General features: G+C 42.0%; 1 protein-coding gene and 1 long non-coding RNA gene across 3 annotated transcripts in view; one reads left to right on the top strand and one right to left on the bottom strand.

Annotated features, from left to right (window-relative positions):
* Positions 1–25,879, top strand: part of PIKFYVE (phosphoinositide kinase, FYVE-type zinc finger containing) — a 603,254-nt gene extending 577,375 nt beyond the window's left edge. For both annotated transcript variants that reach the window (XM_073558214.1, XM_073558213.1), the window contains one exon: positions 20,537–25,879. In XM_073558214.1, the coding sequence (XP_073414315.1) occupies positions 20,537–20,652 (116 nt within the window). In that variant the 3' untranslated portion in view covers positions 20,653–25,879. The remainder of the gene's footprint in view (positions 1–20,536) is intronic.
* Positions 12,396–13,939, bottom strand: LOC141067752 (uncharacterized). Its single transcript, XR_012226473.1, has 3 exons — positions 13,914–13,939; positions 12,804–12,869; positions 12,396–12,553 (listed from the first exon to the last, which is right to left on the bottom strand). It is a non-coding gene; the product is annotated as an uncharacterized lncRNA (long non-coding RNA).
* Positions 25,880–26,248: the final 369 nt, after the last annotated feature.

Raw genomic sequence — 26,248 nt, 5'->3', positions numbered from 1 at the left:
AAAGGAGTCTGTGTCATTTTTTTTTCCAAAAAAGTACTTTATTCTGGCTGTGTCTTAATTTACAAACAATACAACTATAGGATTAGTAGTGGGGGTGTCTTATAGACTCCTCTCTCTATTACTATGCCGTGGGATTGATGTTACCTGAAAGGTGAAATCAACCCCACAAATATTACCCCACTTGCCACCGCTAGAGGGCAAGTGGGAAGAGCTGGGCAAAGCACCAGAAAAGGCTCATCTAATAGATGTGCCATTTATGGGCAGCTGAGGGCTACTATTTTTAGTCTGGGGGGGAGGGGTCAGTATCCACGGCCCCTTACCAGCCTGAGAATACCAGCCTCCAGCTGTGAACTTTAGCCAGGCTAGTTGTCAAAAATGGGGGGGACCCTACACCGTTTTTTAAATTTATTTAAATAATTATTAAAACAGCGTGGGGACCCCTCTATTCTTGATAACCAGCCTTGCTGACAGCTGAGGGTTGCAGCCCCCAGCTGTGAGTTTTGTCTGGCTGGTTATCAAAAATTTGAGGGGAATCCACGCCGGTTTTTTTTTATTTTAAATTACCATATTTATTAGCGCAGGAGAGGCAGATGAATACTCCCATCCGAAGCTCCTGCTGTCACTGTTGTTAGCAACAGCAGGGGTAGGCTGATGGGAGTAATAGTCCCATCAGCCGCCAACTGCTGTCTCTTTTATTACATAAATGTAACTCTCAACATTCTGCCCTGCTCGCGCTGATTGACGGCATCTTGTTCGTGGAAAAACACTGACATGTACACAGACCCATTCACTTGAATAGGCAAATAGCACTCCGTTGCTCCTAAATCTCTCCGCATGGCTAAGTAGCACTGTACAGGAACATGGGATATTACCACGTTCAGTAGAAATTGTCGGACAAATTTTGTTGCCATTTTTACCCACTTCTTGTGTCAAAATGTAAAATCTTTGGCTAAAACAAAATTTTGGTGTTAAACATGTAGTTATTTTGTCCTCACTGCCGAATGATATAAAATTCTGTGAACGCATCCATGGTGTCAATATGATCACTATACCCCTAGATGAATTCATTGAGAGGTGTAGTTCGTAAAATGGGGTCACTTATGGGGGTTCTTCTGTTTTGGCTCCTCATGGGCTCTCCCAGTGGGTCATGGCACCTGCAAACCATAACAGTAAAATCTGGTTCTCCTTCCCTTCTGAGCTCTGCCATGCGCACAAACAGTGGTTTACCCCCACATATGGGGTATCAGCGTACTCAGGATAATTTGCACAATAACTTTTCGGGTCCAATTTCTTTTGTTACAATTGGGAATATAAAAATTGGGAGCGAAAAGATCATTTTTGTGGAAAAAAATGATTTTTTATTTTTACAGCTCTGTCATAAACTTCTGTGAAGCACTTGGGGGTTCATAGTGCTCAATACACATCTAGATAAATTCCTTAGGGGGTCTAGTTTCCAAAATGGTATTATTTGTGGGGGGTTTCCACTATTTAAGCACATCAGGGCCTCTCCAAACGCGACATGGCTTCCAATCTTAATTCCAGACAATTTTGCATTGCAAAAGTAAAACAGTCCTCCTTCCCTTCCGAGCTCTGCTATGCTCCCAAACAGTGGTTTACCCTCACATATAGGGTATCAGCATACTCAGGACAAATTGCACAGCAACATTTGGGGTTCAATTTCTCCTGTTACCCTGGTAAAATAAAAAAAATTGGATCTGAATTAAATTTTTAGTGAAAAAGTTAAATGTTCATTTTTTTTTTTTTTTTTTTTTTAACATTCCAAAAATTCCTGTGAAGCACCTGAAGGGTTAATAAACTTCTTAAATGTGTTTTTGAGCACATTCAGGGGTGCAGTTTTTATAATGGTGTCACTTTTGGGTATTTTCTATTGTATACACCCCTCAAATTACTTCAAATGTGATGAGGTCCCTAAAAATAAAATGGTGTTTTAAAAATGAGAAATCGCTGGTCAACTTTTAACCCTTATAAATTCCTAACAAAAATAAATTTTGTTTCCAATCAGCTAGAGCCTTTTCAGGACAAAAAGCTTTTAATTGCCATCTTGCGTTTTCGAGGTTAGGAATGTAGAATGACCTTTGGAGACTACATGTTCCAGTGACCAAAGATCCTTCATCCTGTGGAAGTATGTAGGTACTGAAGTGGAAAAGAGAGCCTGGTATGTCCTCTATATAATTGCAGATTAAATATATAAAATAAGATGCAATACGGGGTCAAAAACAGGTTGAGGATTATGGTCTAAGTTCGCCCTACCTCAATTCCTTTCTGACCACGGAGGTTGGCACCCTAATATAGTGCGATATGGCAACCCCCACTAATGGCTGCTATCCCTATATGTTGTATCATATTTTATAGATTTTGTCTGCAATTCTATTTTTTGAACCTCTGTTGTATGTCTATACCTATTTTTAATGAAATTTTAATAAAAAGATGTTTTTGAGGTTTTTGAATTGGTTGTATATATAGATTAGATTTGGACCTTATAGTTATATATAATACCAGATGGAGGCCCGATGCTATCTCATCGGGAGGGCGGTAATGTCACGATGGGGGGCAGGCTTTGCAGCGTTGAGAATCTCTCCCCCCCATGTGCTCACCCACCTATCCACTCTCTCTTTCCCCATGTGCTGACTTCTCCCGTCTGTGCTCTCTTCTTTGCCATGTCTGCTCCATGTGCTATCCCCCTTGTCTGCTGTCTGTCTCCTTCCTGTGCTGTGTTCTCCCCTTATGTACTGTACCGTTTGAGCTATGTCTGTCTCACCCCTGTGTGTTTTCTCTCCCCCCATCTGCTGTCTTCTCATGTCATCTCTTGTTTGACCTGTGTACCCCATCACTAAACAGTCAGTGCACAAATTCAGGAGGAATTTCTATTTAAAGGAGTTTTCCCATGAACGAAAGTTCATTTTAAAAATTGTCTGTGTCTGACCGTGTACAGAAGATACCACAGCTCCTGGGCAGGGGAGGAAGCAAAACACAGTACTGACATTACAGCAATAGATCGCAGAGGATACATTTTTTGAGGTAAAATGTTGTTTAAAAACAGTCAGGGAAATATTTTACCTCACAAAATGAATCTTCTGTGATCCCCTGCTGTAATGTCAGTATTGTCTTTTGCTTCCTCCCCTACTCAGGAGATGTGGTATGCCCCATACATGGTTAGACACAGACAATTTTTAAAATGAACTTTCGTTCATGGGAAAACCTCTTTAATGTGACCGGCTTCCTCTGCCTGTAGACACGTCGCGCATCTGCCGCCGGGATCAGCCGAATAATTCACTGCATCTGTGTGGAATTCGCGCAGTGCGACAGTGTTCCGCTGGTGGTACTGCGCAAGAGACTGTGTGACTGTGAGAGTGTGTGTGTGGTGCGATAGTGTTTCGCTGGTGGTACCGCGCAATAGGTTGCTACTAGCAGCAGTTTCCATATTGAGACATCCATCACTTGGGTGTCCCAATATGGCAGTTGGTGAATTTCCTCCGCTTGGAATTCTGGGATACGGTGACATCTGGACAGAACAGGAAATGAAAACATTACAAGGCAATTATATAAATAGATAATATTTTAGTTGGATTATAATAGACCTTGGTTTGTCTACTGGGTCACTGTCATGCTGGAACAGGAAAGGGTCTTCTCCAAATGCTTTCCATAAAGTTGGAAGCTACAATTGTCAGAAATATCTTGGTATGCTGAAGCATTAAAATTTCACCTCTCTGAAACTATGGGGCCTAAGCTAACCCCTGAAAAACAGCCACAAGGCATTATCCTTCTTTCACCAAACTGTAAAGGCAGCATAATATTTGCTAAACCTAGACATGTCCATCAGACTGACAGATGTAATTCATCACTGTCCTATAGAAATGGCTTGTTCTAAATAGAAGAGGACAGGAACTCTATTGTTACTTATTGGAAGTAGCAATTAGTGATGAGCGAACATGCTGGGATAAGGTGTTATCCGAACATGCTTGTGTGCTAACCGTGTGTCTTTGGCGTTCTCGAAAAATAAGTCCCCGCAAATGCATGTCTTGTGGCTGTTCAACACATTGTGTCTTTTTGGAATTCCCTGCATGTGTTGTGAACAGTTGCAAGACATACTGGTTCGGGGAATTGAACATATTTCTCAAGCACGCCGAAGAAACTTTGTTAGCACACGAGCATGATCAGATAACATCTTATTCGGGCACTTTCGCTCATCACTAGTAACAATCCTAAAAGTTAATATAGACCCTTTATAGTGCCTTTTTACTTGACTTAGTTTAAGAAGCCAATCCAGAAACTACATATGCTGACATGTGTTTCAGGGAGTTTACCCCTCATCAATGCAAAGCAAGAGCATTGATTTGGTTAGTGAGAGGCTTCAAAAATGGAATCTAAGGGGTAAAGTTTCTCCATGCAGCGTAAGGAGACTTAAAAACCATGCAATGCTCATCTCTGAATTTAAACACTGAAGTTGCCTGCCTCACACCAGGAAACCTTTCCTCTGCTCTGGAGTGTAGTGGGAGGAGTGCTTTACACCGTTGCATGTAACCCTTGGCATTGTGGTGATTTAAGGCTTGCATGCAGCGGCTCAGCCATGGAAATGCATTCCATAAAACTATAGGAAAACCGTTATTGTGCTGATGTTAATGCAAGTGGTAGTTTGAAACTCTGCAGTTACGTCAGCAGAGTGTTGACACCTTTTGTATACTATGCTCCTCTGTAATCTGCTACCCATCTCTATGACTTTACATGGTTGAGTTACTGTGATTCCTCAAAGATTCTACTTTTCAAGAATGACAGTTGATTGTGAAATTTCTTCCCTTCTAAATATTTTAACTAAGGCTAAGTGCACATGTACCGGAACTCTCGCGGAAATTACCGCGAGAATTCCGGAATTCCAGTCCGCGGGAAAATCGCATTTTAAATTCCCGCGATTTTCCCGCGGAAAAACTAGCATTTTGCAAGCGGAATTAGCTTGCAGAATGCTAGCGTTTTCCAAGCGATCTGGAGCATCGCTTGGAGAACTGATTGACAGGTTGGTCACACATCAAACATAGTGTTTGACGAGTGTGACCAACTTTTTACTACTGAGGCCGCCGATGCAGCATCAGTAGTAAAAGATAGAATGTAAAAAAAAAAAATGGTGTTATTCTTGCCCTCCGACGTCCCGCGCAGCCGTTCCCAGTAATCCTTTGCGAAAATACCTGCGATGGCGTCCGTTCTCGCGGGATCGCGATGTCTCGCGGTAATTTGCGATGACGTCGCGCGAATGACCGCGAGACTTCGCGATCCTGCGAGAACAGACGCCATCGCGGGCATTTTCGCAAAGGACTACTGGGAACGGGAGCGTGAAGAGAAGCGGGAAGACTGCGCGGGACTTCGGAGGGTGAGAATAACAATATTTTTTATTTTAAAATTCTATTTTTTACAGGGATATGGTACCCAAAGCCCGGAGGACAGTCTCCTCTCCTCCGGACCGTGGGTACCATCCGCAATTGTTCTGCTTACTTTCCGCATGGTGTGCACAGCCACATGCGGGAAGTAAGTGGAACAATGCATTCCTATGGGTGCGGGATCGCCGCGATTCCGCAAATTAATGAGCATGCTGCGTTTTTTACCGCGAAGCGATTCCGCCGCGGTAAAAACCGCAGCATTAGCACAGCATTGCGGAATCCCATAGGAATGCATGGGATGCTTATTTTTCGCGGCAAAATCGCGCGGTTAGGCTAGTTTCACACTTGCTTTTTTTTGCAGCGCGTTTTTCCCGCAAAAAAAATGCATTAAAAAAAGCATACAAATGCATACAAACGCTGCGTTTTTTTCAAGCATTTTTATGCGCATGCAGGAAAAAAACGCAGCGTTTTTGCGCGTTTGTATGCGTTTTTTGTGCGTTTGCGTTTTTTTACAGATTTTGGAAAAACCCCACAAAAATGAAAAAACAACCATTCAACAACACACAAGACCAATGGGACTTCATTGTGGGTGTGGTATGTTAATATATAGACCCTGTCTACAGTATTCTTCACATTTGCTTGATTCTTCTCGTGACCATGGATCTGCGCTGGAAGAGTTTTCACTTCAACTTGGATTTGGACATCGCGATGGCTCAGGCGTATGCAGTTGCTTGCCATGAACAAAGGAAGAGAGAGAGGCAGCGAAGACGGCGGCGTATGTGGATACATCCGATTGTTGAACTCCGGGAGAGCCGTGGGGCATACCACACCCTCTACAGCGAGCTACAGGCAAACCCGGAGAAATTTACAGATTATATCAGGATGTCCCACGAAAGTTTCATGGATTTGCTTGCTCGTGTCCAACAATCCATCCGGAGACAGGACACACAGCTCCGTCGTGCGATTCCTCCTGAGGAACGGCTACTGGTGACATTACGGTATGTTTTAAAAACCAAGGGGTGCGGTCTGCTGGGTTTTTTTTAAATTTAGTATTCAAAACCGTGGGTAATTAGTTTTCGTGAATGTACTAATATTTTATTTTATAGTTTTTTAAAATAATATACATAAATATTAATTTTACTTCTTTGTCTGTTCACAGATTCCTGGCGACTGGAGAAACCCTATCTTCACTACACTTCCAGTACCGTATTGGAATCTCTACCTTGTCTGGAATTGTTGCTGACACCTGCCGGGCTCTCTGGAATGTTCTTTGCCCAGAATTTATGCCCCTGCCCACCGCTGAAAAGTGGATGGAAATTGCTGACAAATTCTGGACAGTATGCAATTTTCCCAACTGTTTGGGAGCTGTTGATGGTAAACACATACGGATCATCAAACCCCAAAGAACGGGATCTGAGTACTATAATTACAAAAAGTACTTTTCAATAGTACTCATTGCGATTGCGGATGCCGGATGTATGTTTGTAGCAGTGGACATTGGAGCATTTGGCCGTGGTAATGACTCACAGGCTTTTAAAAACTCAGACATGGGCCGTAGGTTGTATGGCAACCAATTTAATTTCCCTATGCCACGGCCTCTTCCTCACACCGAAGCTCCGCCACTGCCCTTTGTAATGGTTGGCGATGAGGCTTTTCAAATGTGCGGAAACTTACTGAAACCCTACTCCAGCCGGGACTTGGACCACACCAAAAAAATATTTAATTACAGGCTGACCAGGGCCAGAAGAACTGTCGAGTGTACTTTTGGGATTCTTGTTTCCAGATGGCGAATTCTGGGCACGGCCATTAATCTTAAACTTGAAACAGTCGATGAGGTGGTGAAGGCCTGTGTGGTTCTACATAACTTTGTGATGGCTAAAGAGCACCCGACCTTTGAACTGGACGATGATGCTCCTAACCCATTGCCTGAATTCACTCAGCACACTCTCAGGTCATCCGTTGAAGTTGGCCAAATGAGGGACCAATTTGCGGCCTACTTTATTTCTGATGTAGGACGGGTGCACTGGCAAGAAGAAATGGTGTAATGTTTTTGTTTGTTTATGGTAATAAAAAACCTTATTTGATACCATTACTGAGTGCACTATATTTTTTAAACTCCAATTTAATAAAAAACTTCACATGTATAACTGAATTTTATGATGTTCACACACCTGGGCAGGTAAATACACATATGAGTTAAAATGCAGCATTGCTAGTCTGCGTGAAATATATTGGAACGAGCAAAGCTGCAGGCCATGAATCAGGAAACCATTTTTTTTCAAGAGAAAATTGTGCAACTAGTTGAAAACAAAGTATGTGATTTTCTCAAAACACAACCCTCAAAACCCAACCCCAATGAAAGTCCATGGGGAATACAAGTCAGCATTGAGTGGATGAATGTAATCTGCTCCATTCCAACTTACAAGTTATTACACTAGGCCTTGGAATGACTATACTAGGCCGTGGTATTTCAAATATGAGTATAGTATGCCTTGGGCCTACTAGTATAGTCATATGTGAAATACCACGGCCTAGTATAGTCATAACAAGGCATACTCAATTTTTGCCAACTAGGATCTTGTTTCACGAAAAACAAACGGGTGAAACTTGAAACCAACAGTTTGTTTTTCATGAAACCAGATTCTAGTTGGTAAAACTAGAGTTATTACACTAGGCCTTGGAATGACTATACTAGGCCGTGGTATTTCAAATATGAGTATAGTAGGCCTTGGGCCTACTAGTATAGTCATATGTGAAATACCACGGCCTAGTATAGTCATACCAAGGCCTACTGTAATAACTCGATTTTTAACAACTAGCATCTTGTTTCACAAAAAACAAACTGGTGAAACTAGAAAGAAACTTATTTTTAAGACAAGTTTCAACAGTTTGTTTTTCATGAAACCAGATCCAAGTTGGTAAAACTCGAGTTATTACACTAGGCCTTGGTATGACTATACTAGTCCGTGTATTATTTCACATATGACTATACTAGGCCTTGGGTTGGTTTTTAACATGTATTTACCCATCAGTGTGTGTGAGCGGCGCAAACAACATTAATGAAACTTAGTAATGGTGAACCACAAATGTAAATTTATTTTTTATCACAAAAATAAACCAAAAAATTATTTTTTCCGGCGTTTGGGGGCAGATGGTTTCAATTTGGGGGTGTGCAGGGAATATGCAACACTTGCTGTTGAAGACGGTGTTTGAGGGGAAGGGGCAACAAAACTTGTGGGGGAAGGTAGTCCAGTTAAGGGAATTAAACTAGGAACACTTGGAGGAGAGGAAATCTGTTCAGGTACATTAGTTGTAATGGCATGTCGCCGTAGGCTTGTGTGCCTGGACCGACTTTGGCCCAATGCCCGCCTTGATAGATTTCGCCTTGAACTAGGGGCAAATATTGAGTGTAGGTCCCCCGTCTGCAGGTGTGGCTGCTGCTGCTGCTGAGGTGGCGGCTGCTCCTGAGGTGGCGGCTGCTGCTGAGGTGGTTGCTGCTGCTGAGGTGGTTGCTGCTGCTGAGGTGGTTGCTGCTGCTGCTGAGGTGGTTGCTGCTGCTGCTGAGGTGGCTGCTGCTGCTGAGGTGGCTGCTGCTGCTGAGGTGGCTGCTGCTGCTGAGGTGGCTGCTGCTGCTGAGGTGGCTGCTGCTGGTGCTCTTCGTTGTCAGTGCTCGTCCTTGCAGGAGGACTGGTGGCGGCAGTGATGGTCCAGGTTTGCAGAGTGGTGGTGGCAGGGCTACTACATGTTGTTGTAGCGGCAGGGCTGTTCCATGTTTGCCTAGTGGTGGCTGAGCTCCACGCATGCATGGGAGTGGCGGTGGTGCTCCAGACAGGAGCAGCGCTTGCCATGGTGGTGTCGGTGAAGTGACCAGCTGCACTCATACTTGTGGTGGTGTAACGGTGGGTGTCCTGGCTTTGAATAGAGGTGTCCGTGCAGTGGTATGCAGCACAAGTCGGTAGTGAGGTGAAGCGAGTCAATGGTGGCACAGGTGGAAAGGACACCACTGACTGCTGACCGTACCGATTATGCTGCATAGCCTGCAAGAAAGCATTGTTGCAGGCCTGCAGCACATTCAGCTGTTGATCAGGACTAAGGTGTTCAGCCATGCCCTTTTCAATCTTACTAAAAAAATGGTGTGCTGGTCTGTTGAGGTCGGCCTCCAGACGGTCAAGGCGCTGTTCTACAGAATTGAAGCGGTGTTCAAAGTGGTTAAAACCACGTTCCATGAGTGCAAAACCGCTTTCAACTCTGTCGGACAGTGACTTGAGGCTGGAATTAAATGTCTCGCTCAAATGCATAAACTCGGGCAAGACATTCCTGTCCAAGGCCCTCTGCCGCTGGCGGGTAGTGCCCGCATAACCAGTGGCAGAGACCTGGGACAGGGGAACACCTGATGGCCCAGCTTCCTGGTCACCAGCTGTGTGTGTGGTTGACCTGCAAGGTGCTTCCTGGCTGTCGGATGGCTGGGACGGGTCAGAGGACGTCCGAGGAAGGACCGCTCCAGGGCCACGTTGCAGGGTGCTGCTCCAGGTGCTGTTGAAGAAAGGAAAATCATTACTACCATGCCTTTACAAGAAGCATCAGCTGTGGATTAGAAAAACACAGATTAATAAAAATAAAAACCCAAAATTTATAATACTTACGATCTCGTGGCAAGGACCGGTCTTAGGAACTGCAACGCGTGATAGTGACGGTATCTAGTTCTGGTCCTTGACGCAGATCCACTGCGAACCTGGCCCTCAGCACGAACATCACTGTTGAAGCGGTCCTTGATCGAACGCCAACGTGTTCGGACTTTGTCCACTGTTGATAAAAAAAAAACAGTGCCGTCAAGGACAACAGTCACTGCGGCACAATGTAGCAATACAATACTCAAAGCAGTCACTGTAGACCCCGATGACACTGTTGGGTTTCCTGCTAGAATACACCTAGCACGAAACCCAACAGTGCCGTCAAGGACAACAGTCACTGCGGCACAATGTAGCAATACAATACTCAAAGCAGTCACTGTAGACCCCGATGACACTGTTGGGTTTCCTGCTAGAATACACCTAGCACGAAACCCAACAGTGCCGTCAAGGACAACAGTCACTGCGGCACAATGTAGCAATACAATACTCAAAGCAGTCACTGTAGACCCCGATGACACTGTTGGGTTTCCTGCTAGAATACACCTAGCACGAAACCCAACAGTGCCGTCAAGGACAACAGTCACTGCGGCACAATGTAGCAATACAATACTCAAAGCAGTCACTGTAGACCCCGATGACACTGTTGGGTTTCCTGCTAGAATACACCTAGCACGAAACCCAACAGTGCCGTCAAGGACAACAGTCACTGCGGCACAATACAGAGCAGGGAAATACTCACTAAACGCCTTTTTGGAGGATGCTGTGGCGCTGTCCCAGCCATCCATCAACGCTGCGGCCACCTCATTCCATAGCCGCCGGGTCACCACAATGTCCTTGTGCAGCCGGTCACGGCTGTCCCACAACGGCGAACGCTCCTGGACCAGGCTGATGAGCTGCTCATTATCCAGGTACACGTCTTCATCTCGTTGTGGAACCTAGACAAAACACATTCATTAGAATAATCCAATTTAAATTGAATAAAAAGTTACAAAAAAAGAAACATAAAAAAGAGTAAAAATAGAAGATAAAAAATAAAGAACATTACAAATCATTTGATACTTACATTCCGTATCACCACCGGGACTTGGCTTCGCTGCTCCTGCTCTTCGCCCTCACTAGTCCCGTCCACAGAAGAGGATGATGACGATGTCTTAAAAAAGTTGAAAAACCGTAAGAGATTTGGAGAAGCAGCAGATATACTTACCAGATGCACAAAAATAATCACCTCACGGTCTGCTTGCGCCAATTCCTGCCGCGATGGGGAATACTCTGATTCTGAAGACATACTGCATGTAAAAATAATAAAAATCATTAGTACATACATAATTTAAAAGGACAGGCATATAATGTAATATACTCACATTCTTCGCTGATATAATGGGTTCTTGGTTGACTGTCTGCTCTTCAATCTGTCAGTGTAGTAGTGGCAGAGTTTTGGCAGGCACCTCCTTTATATAGACTTTTTTTTTTTGACTTTAGAAGATTATAACTAGGACAACAAGTGGACACCACCAAAAAAACGCAGCGCTAAAAAAACGCATACCCGCGCATGCCAGTGCGCACGTATGCGCATCCATAGGCTATAATGGCCATTTTTAGCGCAAAACGTGCGCATACGTGCGCATGCGCTTTTTTCAAGGGCCAAAAAATGCCACATGCTGCGTCTGGAAAATACCAACGCACACCCCAAAAAAACGCAGCGCATGAAAATCGCATACATGCGCTTACCAGCGCGCAGGTATGCGCACCCATGTTAAATATAGGGGAAAAAACGCATGCGCAGGTATGCGTTTTTTTCCAGCGCTAAAAAACGCAAATGTGAAACCAGCCTTAAAACCGCCGCGGAAACGCGAAAAAAACGCCACGTGTGAACTCAGCCTAACTGACTTGTTGCAATGATGGCATCCAAATTACATGCATTAGGATTGAATGAAGTATCTGAATTCAACGATGAGGTGTGTCTCAGTACTTTTGCCATACAGGATATACACTGTGTGCACAATTATGTAATTTATATTTTTTGATGAATTATTCTATTATTGAATACCTACAGAGCTGTCAGTCAATCCAATAGGATAGTTAACCTGAAACCTCAATATTTAAGAAAGTAAAAGTGAAGTTTTGTCTTTCTTATGAGAATATCTTTGTGTAGAATATTTGAGCAACTACTAGTGTGCAGAATTATCCAACTCCATGAAAAACGGAAATGTCCCCATCTCTGTTTATTTCATCTGTTAAAGTGAAAAGAATAATCAACTCAAAATGTACAAATATTTCTGACATTTAAAAAAAAAAATAAAAAAAAATACTTAGCAGATAAATGAATTAGCGTGCACACTGTGTGAATTCCTGAGGTGCTGGTGTAACGGACCAAAGGCCCCCGTGTCAATGGGATTAATGTTCACCACACACTCAAGTGGAATAACTTGCATAAAGAATTCATTTATTGTGATACAAATATTAAGCCAGGGAGCAGATTTACAAATGCGATTGCAAGTGAGGTTTCGACCCAGCCAGGGTCTTAATCATATATCGCTGTAAGAAAATAAAGCAAGTATAAATAAAACACAATACACCAAAAGTTAATTAGATATACAGAAAAAGAATCACCCCGGGTACATAGTCGAACAAAATACAGAGTAGAAGATATATACAGTATATACGATATATGCAAAATGAGCACAGCTCTAAGTAATAGATTTGTACAATTCATAGCATAACAAAGCATAAGGTCCAATGCACGGAGCAAGTCAGAGACATGAAAAAAGAGAGAGGTATACGTTACCTTAAATTTTAGTGCATACACGAGAGAGCACAGTGGTGCAGTGAGGGTATAAAGCGACCCCACAGGCTGCAATGAATCATAACATAATGAGGATTTGAATGACAGTGAAACAATAATGAAGAGTAGAAAATGTAGGAAATGTAAAAGGTGGATATCTAATGAAATTAGGACGGTGCCAAAGTAGCGCTATTACAGCACTAAGCTGGTTCTTGGGCGCTTTGTGTACTGCAGGACCTACAAAAGTCATGGAAATGGTCACTAATGTTGCCTATGTGGCAGGTATATGGTAGGGCAGTGTGCAGCAGAGGTATTACCTTGGTCCCAATATGTGGCTGAGCGGCGCTCCCGGCTGTGGCAGTGTGCATCTTGTGTGGAATAACCCACTATTTAAGTCCTGTGAGCGCCCGGGACCAGAAGTCCAGCGCTAAAACCAGAAGTGATGTCAGCTGGTGATTCAGAGGCAACAGCGCATGTCAATGATGTCTAGGGAAACCGAGGTTGTGGAAAGCGCCTGGGTGCTGGGCACCAGGGAATACATAATAAAGGAAGGAAGAACTAAATCACAGGGAGCGTCTTTATTAAGGCAGGCTATGTGTGGGTATTGACAAATGCAGGAGATGGATGACGCTAGTGAAAGTAAGAGGGATGTTACAATCAAGTAGATAAATGCATATAGGGCAGAAATATCGGTTGGAGTGGCATATGTAGAGGACAGAGAATGGGCGGTAGAGAAAAAATTGAATGAAGATGGATATAAAATATGGGAAATTAATGTAGAAAAATAAGGAAAAAGAATGTAGAAAAATTAATGTAAATGAAATTAAAAATTAAATGAGGAAAAAGAAATTAAGAAAAAATAAGAAACGGAAAAAATAAAAATGAATGAATAGAAGTGTAAAGAAGTGTGAAAAATGAATGAATGGAGCAAAGCTGAATAAAAAATAAAATACAAATAAATATAGTAGAAAAGAAAAAATGGTAAAATAAAAAATAATGAAAAATAATAAAAAATAGAACATCAAAAAAGAGAAATGAAAATAAAAATAGAATGAAAGCAAAAATGAAAAAAATAAAGATAAAAATATGAAAAAATAAAAATGTGTAACTCACCTATCTGTTTGAAAATTAGCGTATCTGAAAAAAGAAGAGAACGAGATTAATGAAACATCATTAAATATGCCAATCTATCTCTCTATTTAAGCCCCTAGGTTCCAATGTATCCAGGGTGTGAATCCAGAATGATTCTCTTTGTCTTAGTAATTTTAAGCGATCGCCACCTCTCCTTGGATAGGGGACCTGCTCTATTATCTGGAATTTCAATTGTGCTACAGAATGACGACGTTTAGTAAAGTGGTGCGGTAGGGGAAGCCAGGTCTTGCCACACCTGATAGTGGATTTGTGGTTTGCTATTCTATCCTTCACATATTGTGTGGTCTCCCTAAGGGCAGTTTCACACGTCCAGATAATTCCGGTACCGGAAAAACCGGTACCAGAGCTGTCCGTGTGCATACGTATGCCATCCGTGTGTTATCCGTATGTCCGTGTGTACAATCCGTGTGCTGTCCGTATGCTGTCCGTGTCCGTGTTTTTGAAAAATTATTTTCAATGTTAACCCTTTGACTTTTAAAAACGCACACGGACAGCATCCGTGTGCGGTTCGTGTTTACACGGACCCATTGACTTGTATGGGTCCGTGTGATCCGTGCTGTTGCACAAAAACAGACATGTCAGCGTGTTTTGCACACGGACACACGGTCCGTGAAAACACGCTGACATCTGCATAGACACATTCATTCGAATGTGTCTACGTGTGTCAGTGTCTCCGTGAGAAAACTGTCACTACACGTACCGGAGACACTGACATGTGAAACTGCCCTAACATAGAGGAGACCACAAGGGCACTTGATAAGGTAGACAACGAAATTTGAATCGCAGGTAAAGTATCCTGGGACAGGGTAAATTTTCCCTGTCCTGGGGTGGGTGACATTATCAGACCGGATTACATTGGAACATGCCGCACAATTGAGACAGGGAAATGTTCCATTGCGCCAATTAATCCCTGTGAAGTTGTAGGGCGTGTGCTGCCTATGTCAGCTCGTATCAGTTTGTCCCTAATATTCAAGGGTCTCTTAGTACATATCAAAGTGGGAGTATTGAAGGACTCAATTTTTGGGTAAGCCCTGAATAACAGTGGCCAGTGCTTTCTGATGATAGAGTAAACCTTGGGCATGAGGGGATGATAAGTGTGTAGAAATGGGATTCTCTTTTTTTTATGCACTGGTGGAGGAGGGGGTCCTGGTGTGAGAATTCAGTTCCTTTCTTTCTCTAGTAATCCGACTGGGTAGTGTTTTGTCTATTACTTAGAGCTGTATTCATTTTGTATATATTGTGTATATATCTTCTACTCTGTATTTTGTTCGACTATGTGCCCGGGGTGATTCTTTTTATGTATATCTAATTAACTTTTGGTGTATTGTGTTTTATTTATACTTGCTTTATTTTCTTACAGCGATATATGATTAAGACCCTGGCTGGGTCGAAACGTCACTTACAGTCGCATTTGTAAATCTGCTCCCTGGCTTAATATTTGTATCACAATAAATTCATTCTTTATGCAAGTTATTCCACTTGAGTGTTCGGTGAACATTAATCCCATTTACAAAAAAAAAATCAGTGACCAATGTAGCCCATTATTATTTATAAAGCACCATTGGTACATGAGAAGGGATTACATACAAATTACAGATATCACTAACAGTAAACAAACTAACAATCACAGACTGATACAGAGGGGAGAGGACCCTGCCCTTTCGAGCTTACATTCTACAGGATAGTGGGAAAGGAGACAGTAGATTGGAGAGTTGCAGTAGCTCCAGTGTTGGTGAGGCGGTAGCTCCGGTAGTGGTGAGGAGGCAGCGGGCTCATTGCAGGCTGTAAACTTTCTTGAAGAGGTGTGTTTTCAGGCTCCGTCTGAAGGATCCGAGTGTGGTTGATAGTCGGACATGTTGGGGCAAAGAATTCCAGAGAATGGGGGCTGTTAGAGAGAGAAGTCTTGGAGGCGGTTGGGTGAGCCCATCTAGTCATCTTTTTAATAACGTCATAAGCCTCCCTCCCATGAATTCTGTTTCTTAATCTGTTGATGATCAGCTTTTTTGGCAACACAAACCCATAGCCTCCTGTCCACTGTTCAGACTAGTGAACTGTTTTTCTTCACCTTAATTATCCCATTTAATAAGTGACCATATGTTCTCAAAAGGGTTTAGGTCAAGTGAGGAAGGGGCCCTCTGATTAGGTATTCATAATGCAGACTGCCGACATGTCACTGATCCCTCAGTAAAACTATCAAAAAACTGACCGTCACATCCAAACACAAAACAGGTCTGAACAGGTGCTTACCTAGGAGTCGACAATTCGTATACAATAAACATTAAAGGCAGCACACTGTAGCTCCATAGCATGAAAATATGAAATATGAAAATTGAATTGCATTACTGCACTAGAAATATGAAAAATTAAGAGTACTTGGCACATAAATTGGCCAATTCATGTCTACCTGGAAGCCACTGTAAGGCAATTCTCGTTTCCAGGACCTAATGCCAATCCTCTCTTAGACAGTCTACATTTCTTCTGGGAACCTAATGTGAATCCTCTCCTGGACTAAAGTCTAAATCTCAATGGAGGGGTATGATCCTGTTGCATTTAAATACCCTTGAGGCTAAGGGGCTCAGTCAGAAGGCTAATACAAATATCAAAAAACTGACTTGTCACATCCAATACACAGGTCTGAATAGGTGCCTATCTAGGAGTTGCCAACTCAAATACAATAAACATTAAGGCTGTGTGCCCACGTAGCGATTTTTAAGCGTTTTTGCCGCGATTTTCGGCGTGAAAACGCTGTGAAAATGTTTAAAAATTGTGTACAGAACGCCCCCCATGCATTCCTATGGCATTCCGCACATGCTGTGCTAATGCTGCGCTTTTTTCCGCGGCGGAATCGCATCGCGGAAAAAATCGCAGCATGCTCATTCTTTTGTGCGGAATCGCAAAGAATTGCCGCGATTCCGCACCCATAGGAATGCATGAGAATCGCTTACTTCCCGCATGTGGCTATGCCCACCATGCGGGAAGTTAAGCGTCTCATGTGCGGTTGGTACCCACGGTGTGGAGGAGAGGAGACTGTCCTCCAGGCCCTGGGTACCATACCCCTGTAAAAAAAGAATAAAGAATAAAAAATAGGGGTATATTTACCTTCTGGCGTCCCGCGCTGCATTCCCGGCCTAAGCGTTCCCAGTAATGCCTTGCGGCAAGGCCCTGTGATGGCGTAGTCTCGTGTGACTCTAGCGGTCTCGCGAGATCGCTATAGCAACGCGAGACTACGTCATCACAGGTCTCGCAAGGCATTACTGGGAACGCTGAGGCCCGGGATGGCAGCGCGGGACGCCGGAAGGTAAATATACCCCGATTTTTTTTATTTTTTTTAGCATTTTAACATTCTTTTACTATTGATGCCGCATAGGCAGCCTCAATAGTAAAAACCTGGTCACACTTGTCAAACACTATGTTTGACGAGTGTGACCAACCTGTCAATCACTTTCCAAGCGATGCTTCAAATCGCTTGGAAAGTGCTTGAATATCGCACGAGAAAATTGCGGCAAAATCGCGATCATAATCGCGGTAAAATCGCGGTAAAACCGCGCAATTTCTGGGAAGGAGTCCGGTTTTTAGTGAGCGTTTTAAAACGCTACGTGGGCACATAGCCTTAAGGTAGCGCACACTAGTTCAGACCTAATTTGTGTTTAAATGTGATGGGTTTTTTTGGTAGTTTTTTGATACATTTATACATTTTTCTCTTTTATGGGTATATTTTTGAGTAAAATGCAAATTGCTCTTTTATTCTACAAACTTCTGACAACTTGTCTCCGAATTTCCAAGCAATACATTTTGTTTTGTTTTTTATATGAAAAGGAGAAAAGGTCAAAATAAAAAAAAAAAAAGTGCTTTCAGACCTCAAATAATGCAAAGAAAACAAGTTAATAATCATTTAGAAACAACAATACTAACGTTTTAACTCAGGAAGAGTTCAGAAATCAATATTTTGTGGCATAACCATGATTTTTAATCATAGCATTCATGCGTCTTGCCATACTTTCCACCAGTCTTTCACACTGCTTTTGGGTAACCTTATGCCACTCCTGGTACAAAAATGTAAGCAGTTCTTCTTTGATGGCTTGTGACTATCCATCTTCCTCTTGATTACGTTCCAGAGGTTTTCAATTGGGTTCAGGTCTGGAGATTGGGCTGGCCATGACATGGATTTTATGTGATAGTCCTTCATCCACACATTGATTGTATGTGTGTACCCATTATACAGTTGTGGCCAAAAGTATTGACACCCCTGCAATTCTGTCAGATAATACTCAGTTTCTTACTGAAAATGATTGCAAACACAAACTCAAGAATTTGTGTTTGCAATCATTTTCAGGAAGAAACTGAGTATTATCTGACAGAATTGCAGGGGTGTCAATACTTTTGGCCACAACTGTGTGTGTATATACACTGTGTTCCAAATTATTATGCAAAAAGAGTTTAGGAGTGATAAGGTTAGAATTTTTTGGTTTGTCATTTAAACTCATTGATGGTGATGTGTGTCAGGGCTCTGTAGATCACTGAAAGCAATTGCAGATACCTGTGCAAATTAGTTTGGCAGGTGTATCCAAATAAAGGAAAGACTACTTAAGAAGGCTGTTCCACATTATTAAGCAGCCTACATTTTTTGCCAAAATGGGAAAGAAAAAGGCTGTGTCGGCTACTGAGAAGCAACAAATTGTGGAGTATTTAGGTCAAGACATGACTACAATCAACATTGCCAAGACACTTCATCGTGATCATCGCACAATCAAGAAGTATGTAGCTGATTCCCAGCACACACGTGTGCGTGCTGATAAGGAAAAATTGAGGACTCTTTTCAACAGGCAATTGCGTCAGGTTAAAAGAGCAGCTGCAAAAATGCCTTGTCATAGCAACAGACAAGTTTTTGAAGCTGCTGGTGCCTCCCACGTCCCCCGAACAACAAGATGCAGGGTCCTTCAGAGGTTTGCAGTTGTGCGTAAGCCATCCTGTCGACCACCTCTATCCACTGCACACAAGCAGGAACGGCTCCAGTGGGCCAAACGATACATGAAGACTGACTTCCAAACTGTTTTGTTCACTGATGAGTGCCGTGCAACGCTCGATGGTCCAGATGGATGGAGTGGAGGATGGCTAGTTGATGGACACCCTATGAAAACACTGCTAAGGCGCCAACAAGGAGGAGGTGGAGTAATGTTTTGGGCTGGAATCATGGGGAGAGAGATTGTCGGCCCCTTTAGGATCCCTGAAGGGGTAAAGATGAACTCCAAAATCTATGTGGAGTTTCTAAAACAGTACTTCCTGCCATGGTTCAAGAGGAAGAACCGTGCTTTCCACAGCAAGATCATTGTCATGCATGATAATGCACCGTCACATGCTGCAAATAAAACATCGGCATCTCTGGCTGCTATGAGCATAAAAGAGGACAAACTTATGGTGTGGCCACCATCTTCCCCTGACTTCAACCCCATTGAGAACCTCTGGAGCATCATCAAAAGGAGTGTCTATGATGGCGGGAGGCAGTTCACATCTAAGCAACAGCTCTGGGAGGGTATTATGTCCACATGCAAAACAATTGAAGCACAAACCATCCAAAAACTGACAAATTCAATGGACGAGAGAGTTCAGAAGCTTCTTTCGAATAAGGGGTCCTATGTGCAAATGTAACATCACCTAGAATAAAGTTTTGACTTGAAAACTGTTTGATTTCATTTTATAATAAGCTGATAATGCTTATAATTTCACAATTGACCATTTTTTTGTTCAAAATAAAAATAAAAAGGTTGAAAACTCTGCTGTGCATAATAATTTGGGACATGCATTTTGAGTGTTTCTTATTTTTAAAAATATACTGTTTTCATAGGCAGTTTGTTCGCAAACATTGCAATTATACTAGAATATTAGATGACTGGAAAATAACAATGACTGCAATTCATATAGGTAATGTAGAGAAAATATGAGGAAGCATTATTTGCGATCTCATGCTTTCTAAAGTGCTCATCTTGGTATGAATCGACTAAATGAAGAATGCTGTGGTTTGAAAGCTAGCGGATGAGTTATTAGCATATTAGTACATTCAGAGCATACTTTTTCAATGCCAGATATCTTATGTCAGGCACATCTGATCTCTACAAAAATAGGTTTTATTTTTATTAGGGGACAAGGGTCCAGACCACCATTTCCGGATGTAAAAACCGTCTAAGCGTCATAAGGTGAAACAACCATGACATTTCTCAAAGTCTAAGACTAGAATGGATAGTTGCATGGGCCCAGTCAACCCTGATTTTTGTTTTTCATTTTCAGTCCTCTAGTGAATGCTCTAATAATTTAGTAATTACCTTGTAACTACTGAGGCTGAAATAATAACTTGTTACTTTATGCAGAAGATTTTGGCACAGACATAATTTCTGTTACTATAGTGAAGTCCATTGTAGCGAGTTCTCATGTGACCAGGAAGATCTCATGTCTCGTTGGTTTGTTGAATATATAATTGGTTGCTATTTTGGGAAATCTTTTCATCTTAATGTTATAATTAGAATAAACTTTTCTTAGAGATCCAGTATATGTGTCTAACACACCGTGTTTCCTCTGTTCTTCACTCCTAGGTAAAATGCCAACAGTAGTATCTCCAGAGCTGTATCGAACTCGATTTTGTGAAGCAATGGATAAATACTTCCTTATGGTGCCTGACCACTGGACAGGTCTTGGTGGCAACTGCTGACATGGCAAACAAAGCTATATATCTGCGAGATGTTCAGTCCCTTCAGCACAAAGACTTCATTGAAGATGTAGAGTTTAGATTTTGAGACTGTTTCTAATAACATTCTAAAGTTTTGAGACGAATAGAAATGAGTGGAGCAAGCACTGTGGTTTCCGTTATATAGATCCATTCTGTAGAAGAATAGACAACAGGGTAGGATGGCTGCTGTGCAGTCGGTATTGTCAGGTTCCTTTGTACAGTTAAAGACTGGTGTCCCTATGAGTCATACATTGAGTCATCTTCGTAGAACGTTCCCATGATATGTATTCATTTGTCTTGACTTTTTTTTTTTTATTCATTTGGGAAAATGTTCTTTTAATGTGATTTTGTTAAAAGCAGACACTGTTTTTTCCTGTGTGCCTTGTGTTGCGCGCTGCTTAAGGGTTTTCTGAAAGATGTGTTTTCTTATGGCTGCACATTGTAGACACAGCCCGTTACACCAATGTATTGCTCGTTAAGCTGCTTGTTTGAAGGCATTTCCCACGGAACACTATTACAAAGACATTGTATTTTTGTGCCCGTTGTAAGAGAATTGTATATCGCAGATCATGATTGATCATCTAGGCCGAACGCGTATACACTGCAGAGCAAAGTCTTTTATTGAGTTAAGTACCATGCTCATATAGCTCAGTTTACACGAGACTTAGGGTACTGTCACACTTAGCGATGTACCAGCGATCCCGACCAGCGATATGATGCGGTCAGGATAGCTGGTACATCGCTAAGTGGTCGCTAGTGAGCTGCCACACAGGCAGATCTCACCAGCGACATCGCTGGGGACGGGGGTTTTCTACTTGCCTGTCACACCAGGCGATCCTGTGTCCTCCCGCCCGGCTCCACGCGTCGCTCGTCGTCACAGCAGGAAGCTGACGATGAGAAACGGTCCAGCCTGTTCTCGCGCGATCAGCGATAAGCAGCGGGGGAGCGGGTTGTAGGTAAGTATCAGACACAGCGATATCGCTAGCAATATCGCTATAACGTCACAAGTTATAGCGATATTGCTAGCGATATCGCTTAGTGTGACATGCCCTTTAAAGTACTACTTGCTTCCATAATTTTGTTTCTTATTGCCATATCCTTTGTTCATCATCTCGGATGTTAGTAACAGCAAGGGTTCAGGATTTGTCTCTTTGTGATGTCATAACTAATGTAATTTAAGCACTATTCTGGCACTTGCCTGTGATAACACATCTCATTGTATTCATGTGGACATAAAAAAAAGTCCTATTTTAGGTGGAGAATATTTATTTAAAGATCCGCTTTTGCTTTTTTTTTTATTGCCATTATTCCTGAGAGTATTCCTTTTTTTGACTTCTGTGCATCCTCCAAACAGTTCAAGCGATATGGGTCTTTTTTTTAATTTAGTGCTCATTTTTATGCTCTTCGGGGGCGTGACTCAGGCTAATAATCCACAGCAGCATACAGACCCCCATGAAAGATCCTGTGCGCTACGTCCCATTGGTCAAGATCATAAACATAACTAAATAAATGGCCCATATCTCTGGACCCATATGGCAGATTAAAAATGGATCACTCGGGAGCTTTGGGCATAGGATATCAAAAACTGGTCACTTTTGACCTGGTGACAGGTCCTTTTTAAATGAGCATACAACATTTGATACCAAAGTTCTTCTTCAGGCTTGGCAGTAGAAGGCAAGGACTGTGCTAGCGACTGTATAAGTCATTCTACTACTCTGAATCTGACAACACTCCAGTCTGAATCGTTGCATACTTATGTAAAATCCATATTCACCCTCACCTTGGCATCTAAAATGCATTCTTTATCGAGTAATTACTTTCTGGACTCTGGATAATTGATTTTGCATCCCGAACCATCTTAATAGCCCCTCTAAGGTTGTGCTGCTTCTGGTTGGACAATACCATAAAGTATTTAAACAATAGGTTAGGCAAAGCCTGACTCCTTGTCAGTGGATATATGTTACATGAATGACCAAAGCTAGTCTCCTGTGCCTCAGGATTAACACTTGAGAGATCTGGATTTACAAAAGACAATTTAAGAACAGATTTTTGCTTACAAGGTAATTAAAATGTCGTATATTTACATTTTATACTTAGATTTTGATGCCTTTTTATTTTGACCTTTGTGTTGAGTTAAGAAAACCTTTGCAAAATATCCTCACTTCTGTATCCTACTAATTAACCACTTGCTGAACAGTGTTCATGCTCCACTTATTACCAGTTCTGCTTTGACCATAGCTTTTGACCTCTCCCAGCAGTAGCACTTTTCTCCAATTTTATGTAATGTAGATTTTCTTCTTTTTATTTGTGGCAGAAATGTATTTATATTGATGTGTTCAAAACAAAATCTAAAGGGCTGCCCACATCCAATGTATGGAAATAAATGACCTTGTACATGTGCAGAATGCATGTGCATCTATTAAAATGATCAGTGTTTGATGCACACTTGCCATATGACCTTGTTTTTTATATTATGTTAAAAATCTATTGATTTTTTCCTAGATATGTCACAAAACTGACCGATGTGGAAACTGCTCAGAGCGAAAGATCAGTAGCCGATGATACATCTACGCTACAGACCGCAGTTCTCAGCAGGGTGGGATAGTTATGTGTGCTGGAAGGAGCCGCTCCTCATCCTTTGTGCTCTTTGATATCTGCATAGAAAAACACGAAGGATCTCATTTATCAAACCTGTCTAAAAGAGGCCTCCAAGCCCATATCATGCAATCACAATGCATCTTTAATTATTTTTCTGAGCAGGTTAGGAAATGAAAACTGAGCTCCTTTTGGTTGTTATAGACATGAAGGCCATACTATCAAAATTTTGATAAATGAAGACATTTGTGTCACTTGTTCTCACTGTTCTACTAGTATAAGCCATTTGTACAGCTTTTAATGCTTCGTTCTGCAGTGTATGCCCTTTGGGAAAGAATTGAGATTATAGAAAAAGTGACAATTTAGAAAAAGCACTGTTGTGTCCAGTTTTAGATGCTCAACATTATTTTGAGGTGCTCAGCCAGTGAAGCAAGATAATATGGGATATGGACACCTCTCGGGAACTTTAGTTTCTGTTATCTTTAAATGCACGTCGTTTGCACTAGAAAACATTTTTTTTTTGCAATTGGACTTTGCCCCATTTTGGCATTAAACAGGCTCTTGCATATCGCTGGCTGTAGAATGAGTTAACTGTGGATCCATCAGTGAGGTTGTCCAGACTGGAATGTTTGTAACTCTGTGTCTATTACTGTACTCCTCTATGTGCTGCTTTTTGACTACAGGCCACATCAAAGTTGAGCTGATGTGATCTTAAATCAGCCGGGAGGACCTGAGAAAAAGTCACAAATTCTCTTTCAGACCTAGATTACTTACAGATTCTCCGATAAACCCTTCTGCAGCCAGCAATACTCTAGGAAACAGAGACTATAAAGGCCAAACGGTGAAACATCTTTAATGAAGCTAAAATGTAAGTGATTTTTAGACCTAAATCCATGCATTTAAGGAAAACCTAAATATAATAATTGTTGCGGCAGGCATGTATGTTCTTTAAGCATTTCTTGTATTTCAAGACTAGTATGATACAGGGGAGCTTAATACATACTGAAGAGTATAATTAGCAAGGCATAAGGTGGGTGAGGCCATGCACCGCGGAGTGCTGCCTCTGCCCACTATGAGGCCTGATGGTGGCATCATCTGGTTTCAGATGTTCATATTCCTGCTGCCATTGTACTTGACGGCAGGCGGAGGTTTGGTCAAATGGAGCCATCCACACGGTGTATTCTTGTATACTACTGAAGCTGCCAGAATGAAGTCCATGTGTAGTTCTAGTCTCCAGGTACTAATATTTACCGGTAGGACAGTGGTTCTATTAAGGACCTAGAGGCTGGTGGGACTCCTGTTACATATCAGCTGCTTACGTCAGTTTACAGTTATGCAGCGCTAATTCCCCTACATTGTATCCAAAATGTTCAGATTGCAAGCATGTCCAGGTACAGTTACAATTATTACATTATTAGAAAGCAAGCAGACAACCCTCATGGAACGTACACAGCTCCTTATCGACTGCTCCTCCTATGTTCGGGGGTGTGCACACCTTAAGCAGTCTTCTGAAGCTGGTCTACTCTGAAACGTCACTACAAAACGCTGGCAATAGTCTTCCTATTCATTTCTGTGGTATCACCACTTATCTCAGACATATGTTCAGTTTCTTTTAACATTTTAAGTTTTTCTTCCCTTTCAAGTTTTGTAAAAGCACAAGGGGCAAGAAAGTGCCTGTCATTTTCTTGCACCATCTCCTAATGGAAAATGCTCCAAACCAGGCACTGTCCAATCAAAAGGCTGCAAAAAAGTCTCCAAAAATGCTTGAAAAATTCAAAGCCGCTTCAGAAAACAAAAATTCCAAAACTTTTTCTATCATTTTTTTAGGATTTAGTACATTTCAGAGTTTCTAGTCTCCGTTTGTAAATGTAGCAAAGTTCCTGGTTGTATGTTGCAGCATATTCATATTTTCACTATTTTGTTAGGCGTCCTTTCTTGTATTTTTCTACTATGTAACTAAGATGCCACACAATCACAACTCGTCTATCCACTGAGTAAGTGATAAGCTGCTGATCACTAGGGCTCCATTTACTACCATTCCATCAGTCCCATAAGCGTTATCACTCAGTCACCACACCATTCAAACAGGGTCCTCAGGACCCCCATTAGCAGGAATAATGGCGGCCTCAGCGGTGGCACCCCCAACAATTAGCAACTTCTCACCTTTAAGGGAGACCTGGATGGGTTTTTTGTTTCAGTACATTATGGCCGCTCTGCTGAAGGTGTGAGTGATGGATGTAGGCGATTCATTCCTGCTCGTAGTTTTCTGTCTAGGCTGCGTGTCCAGTTAATCCTGTTCTCACATTTGGGAGGGGGTGAATAATTTACTTTGGTAAAATGTTTTCCAATCTAATTAAGAGATGCAATTAGTTGCGCGTTCACACAGAATAAATGGGGACCAGGGTATTTTTCTAGGGAATTATTTCGTCTCACTGACGCAGCGCTCTGTTCTGTCTGGGGCTCGTGTCTTCCTACTAGAAAGCATTATGTTGGCTGTCATTACTTGTATCTGCTTGTCTTAGCAAATCATTTCCCTCTGGCGCATTTCTCGCTATAAGAAGCTTCATGTTATGTTACTGGAACGTACGACAGACATTAAATGTTTCTGCCTATAGACATTTTGTATCCATCTCTTTATGTTCTAACAAATCTAGTAAACCAGGCTGTTTATCCAGGCTGTGAGAGCCAAAAATTGGATGCAGAAATCCATATCTGTATTATGCAAATGTCAGATCGTGAAGGTACCCAAAATACAACATACCAAGCCTATTACTACCAAGCATTACAATACCAATATCAATCTGACCCAACACTACAAAAATTACATAAAACAAACTGCGTAAAAAACACTTAAAAACAGAGAATAGAGGGCAGTGTGGTTATATAATATTACAGGAACATCAATAATTCATATATCAAGTATCACAAAGTATAAAGATGTGAAAAATCTCTAGTATATATCATTAACCAGGAGCTTATATTC

Source organism: Dendrobates tinctorius, unplaced genomic scaffold, assembly GCF_039654945.1.
Source record: "Dendrobates tinctorius isolate UK_male_01 unplaced genomic scaffold, ASM3965494v1 ptg000254l, whole genome shotgun sequence".
Classification (NCBI taxonomy): domain Eukaryota; kingdom Metazoa; phylum Chordata; class Amphibia; order Anura; family Dendrobatidae; genus Dendrobates; species Dendrobates tinctorius.
Note: the sequence above shows the minus strand (reverse complement) of the source record. Positions and strands in the feature narration are given on the sequence as shown.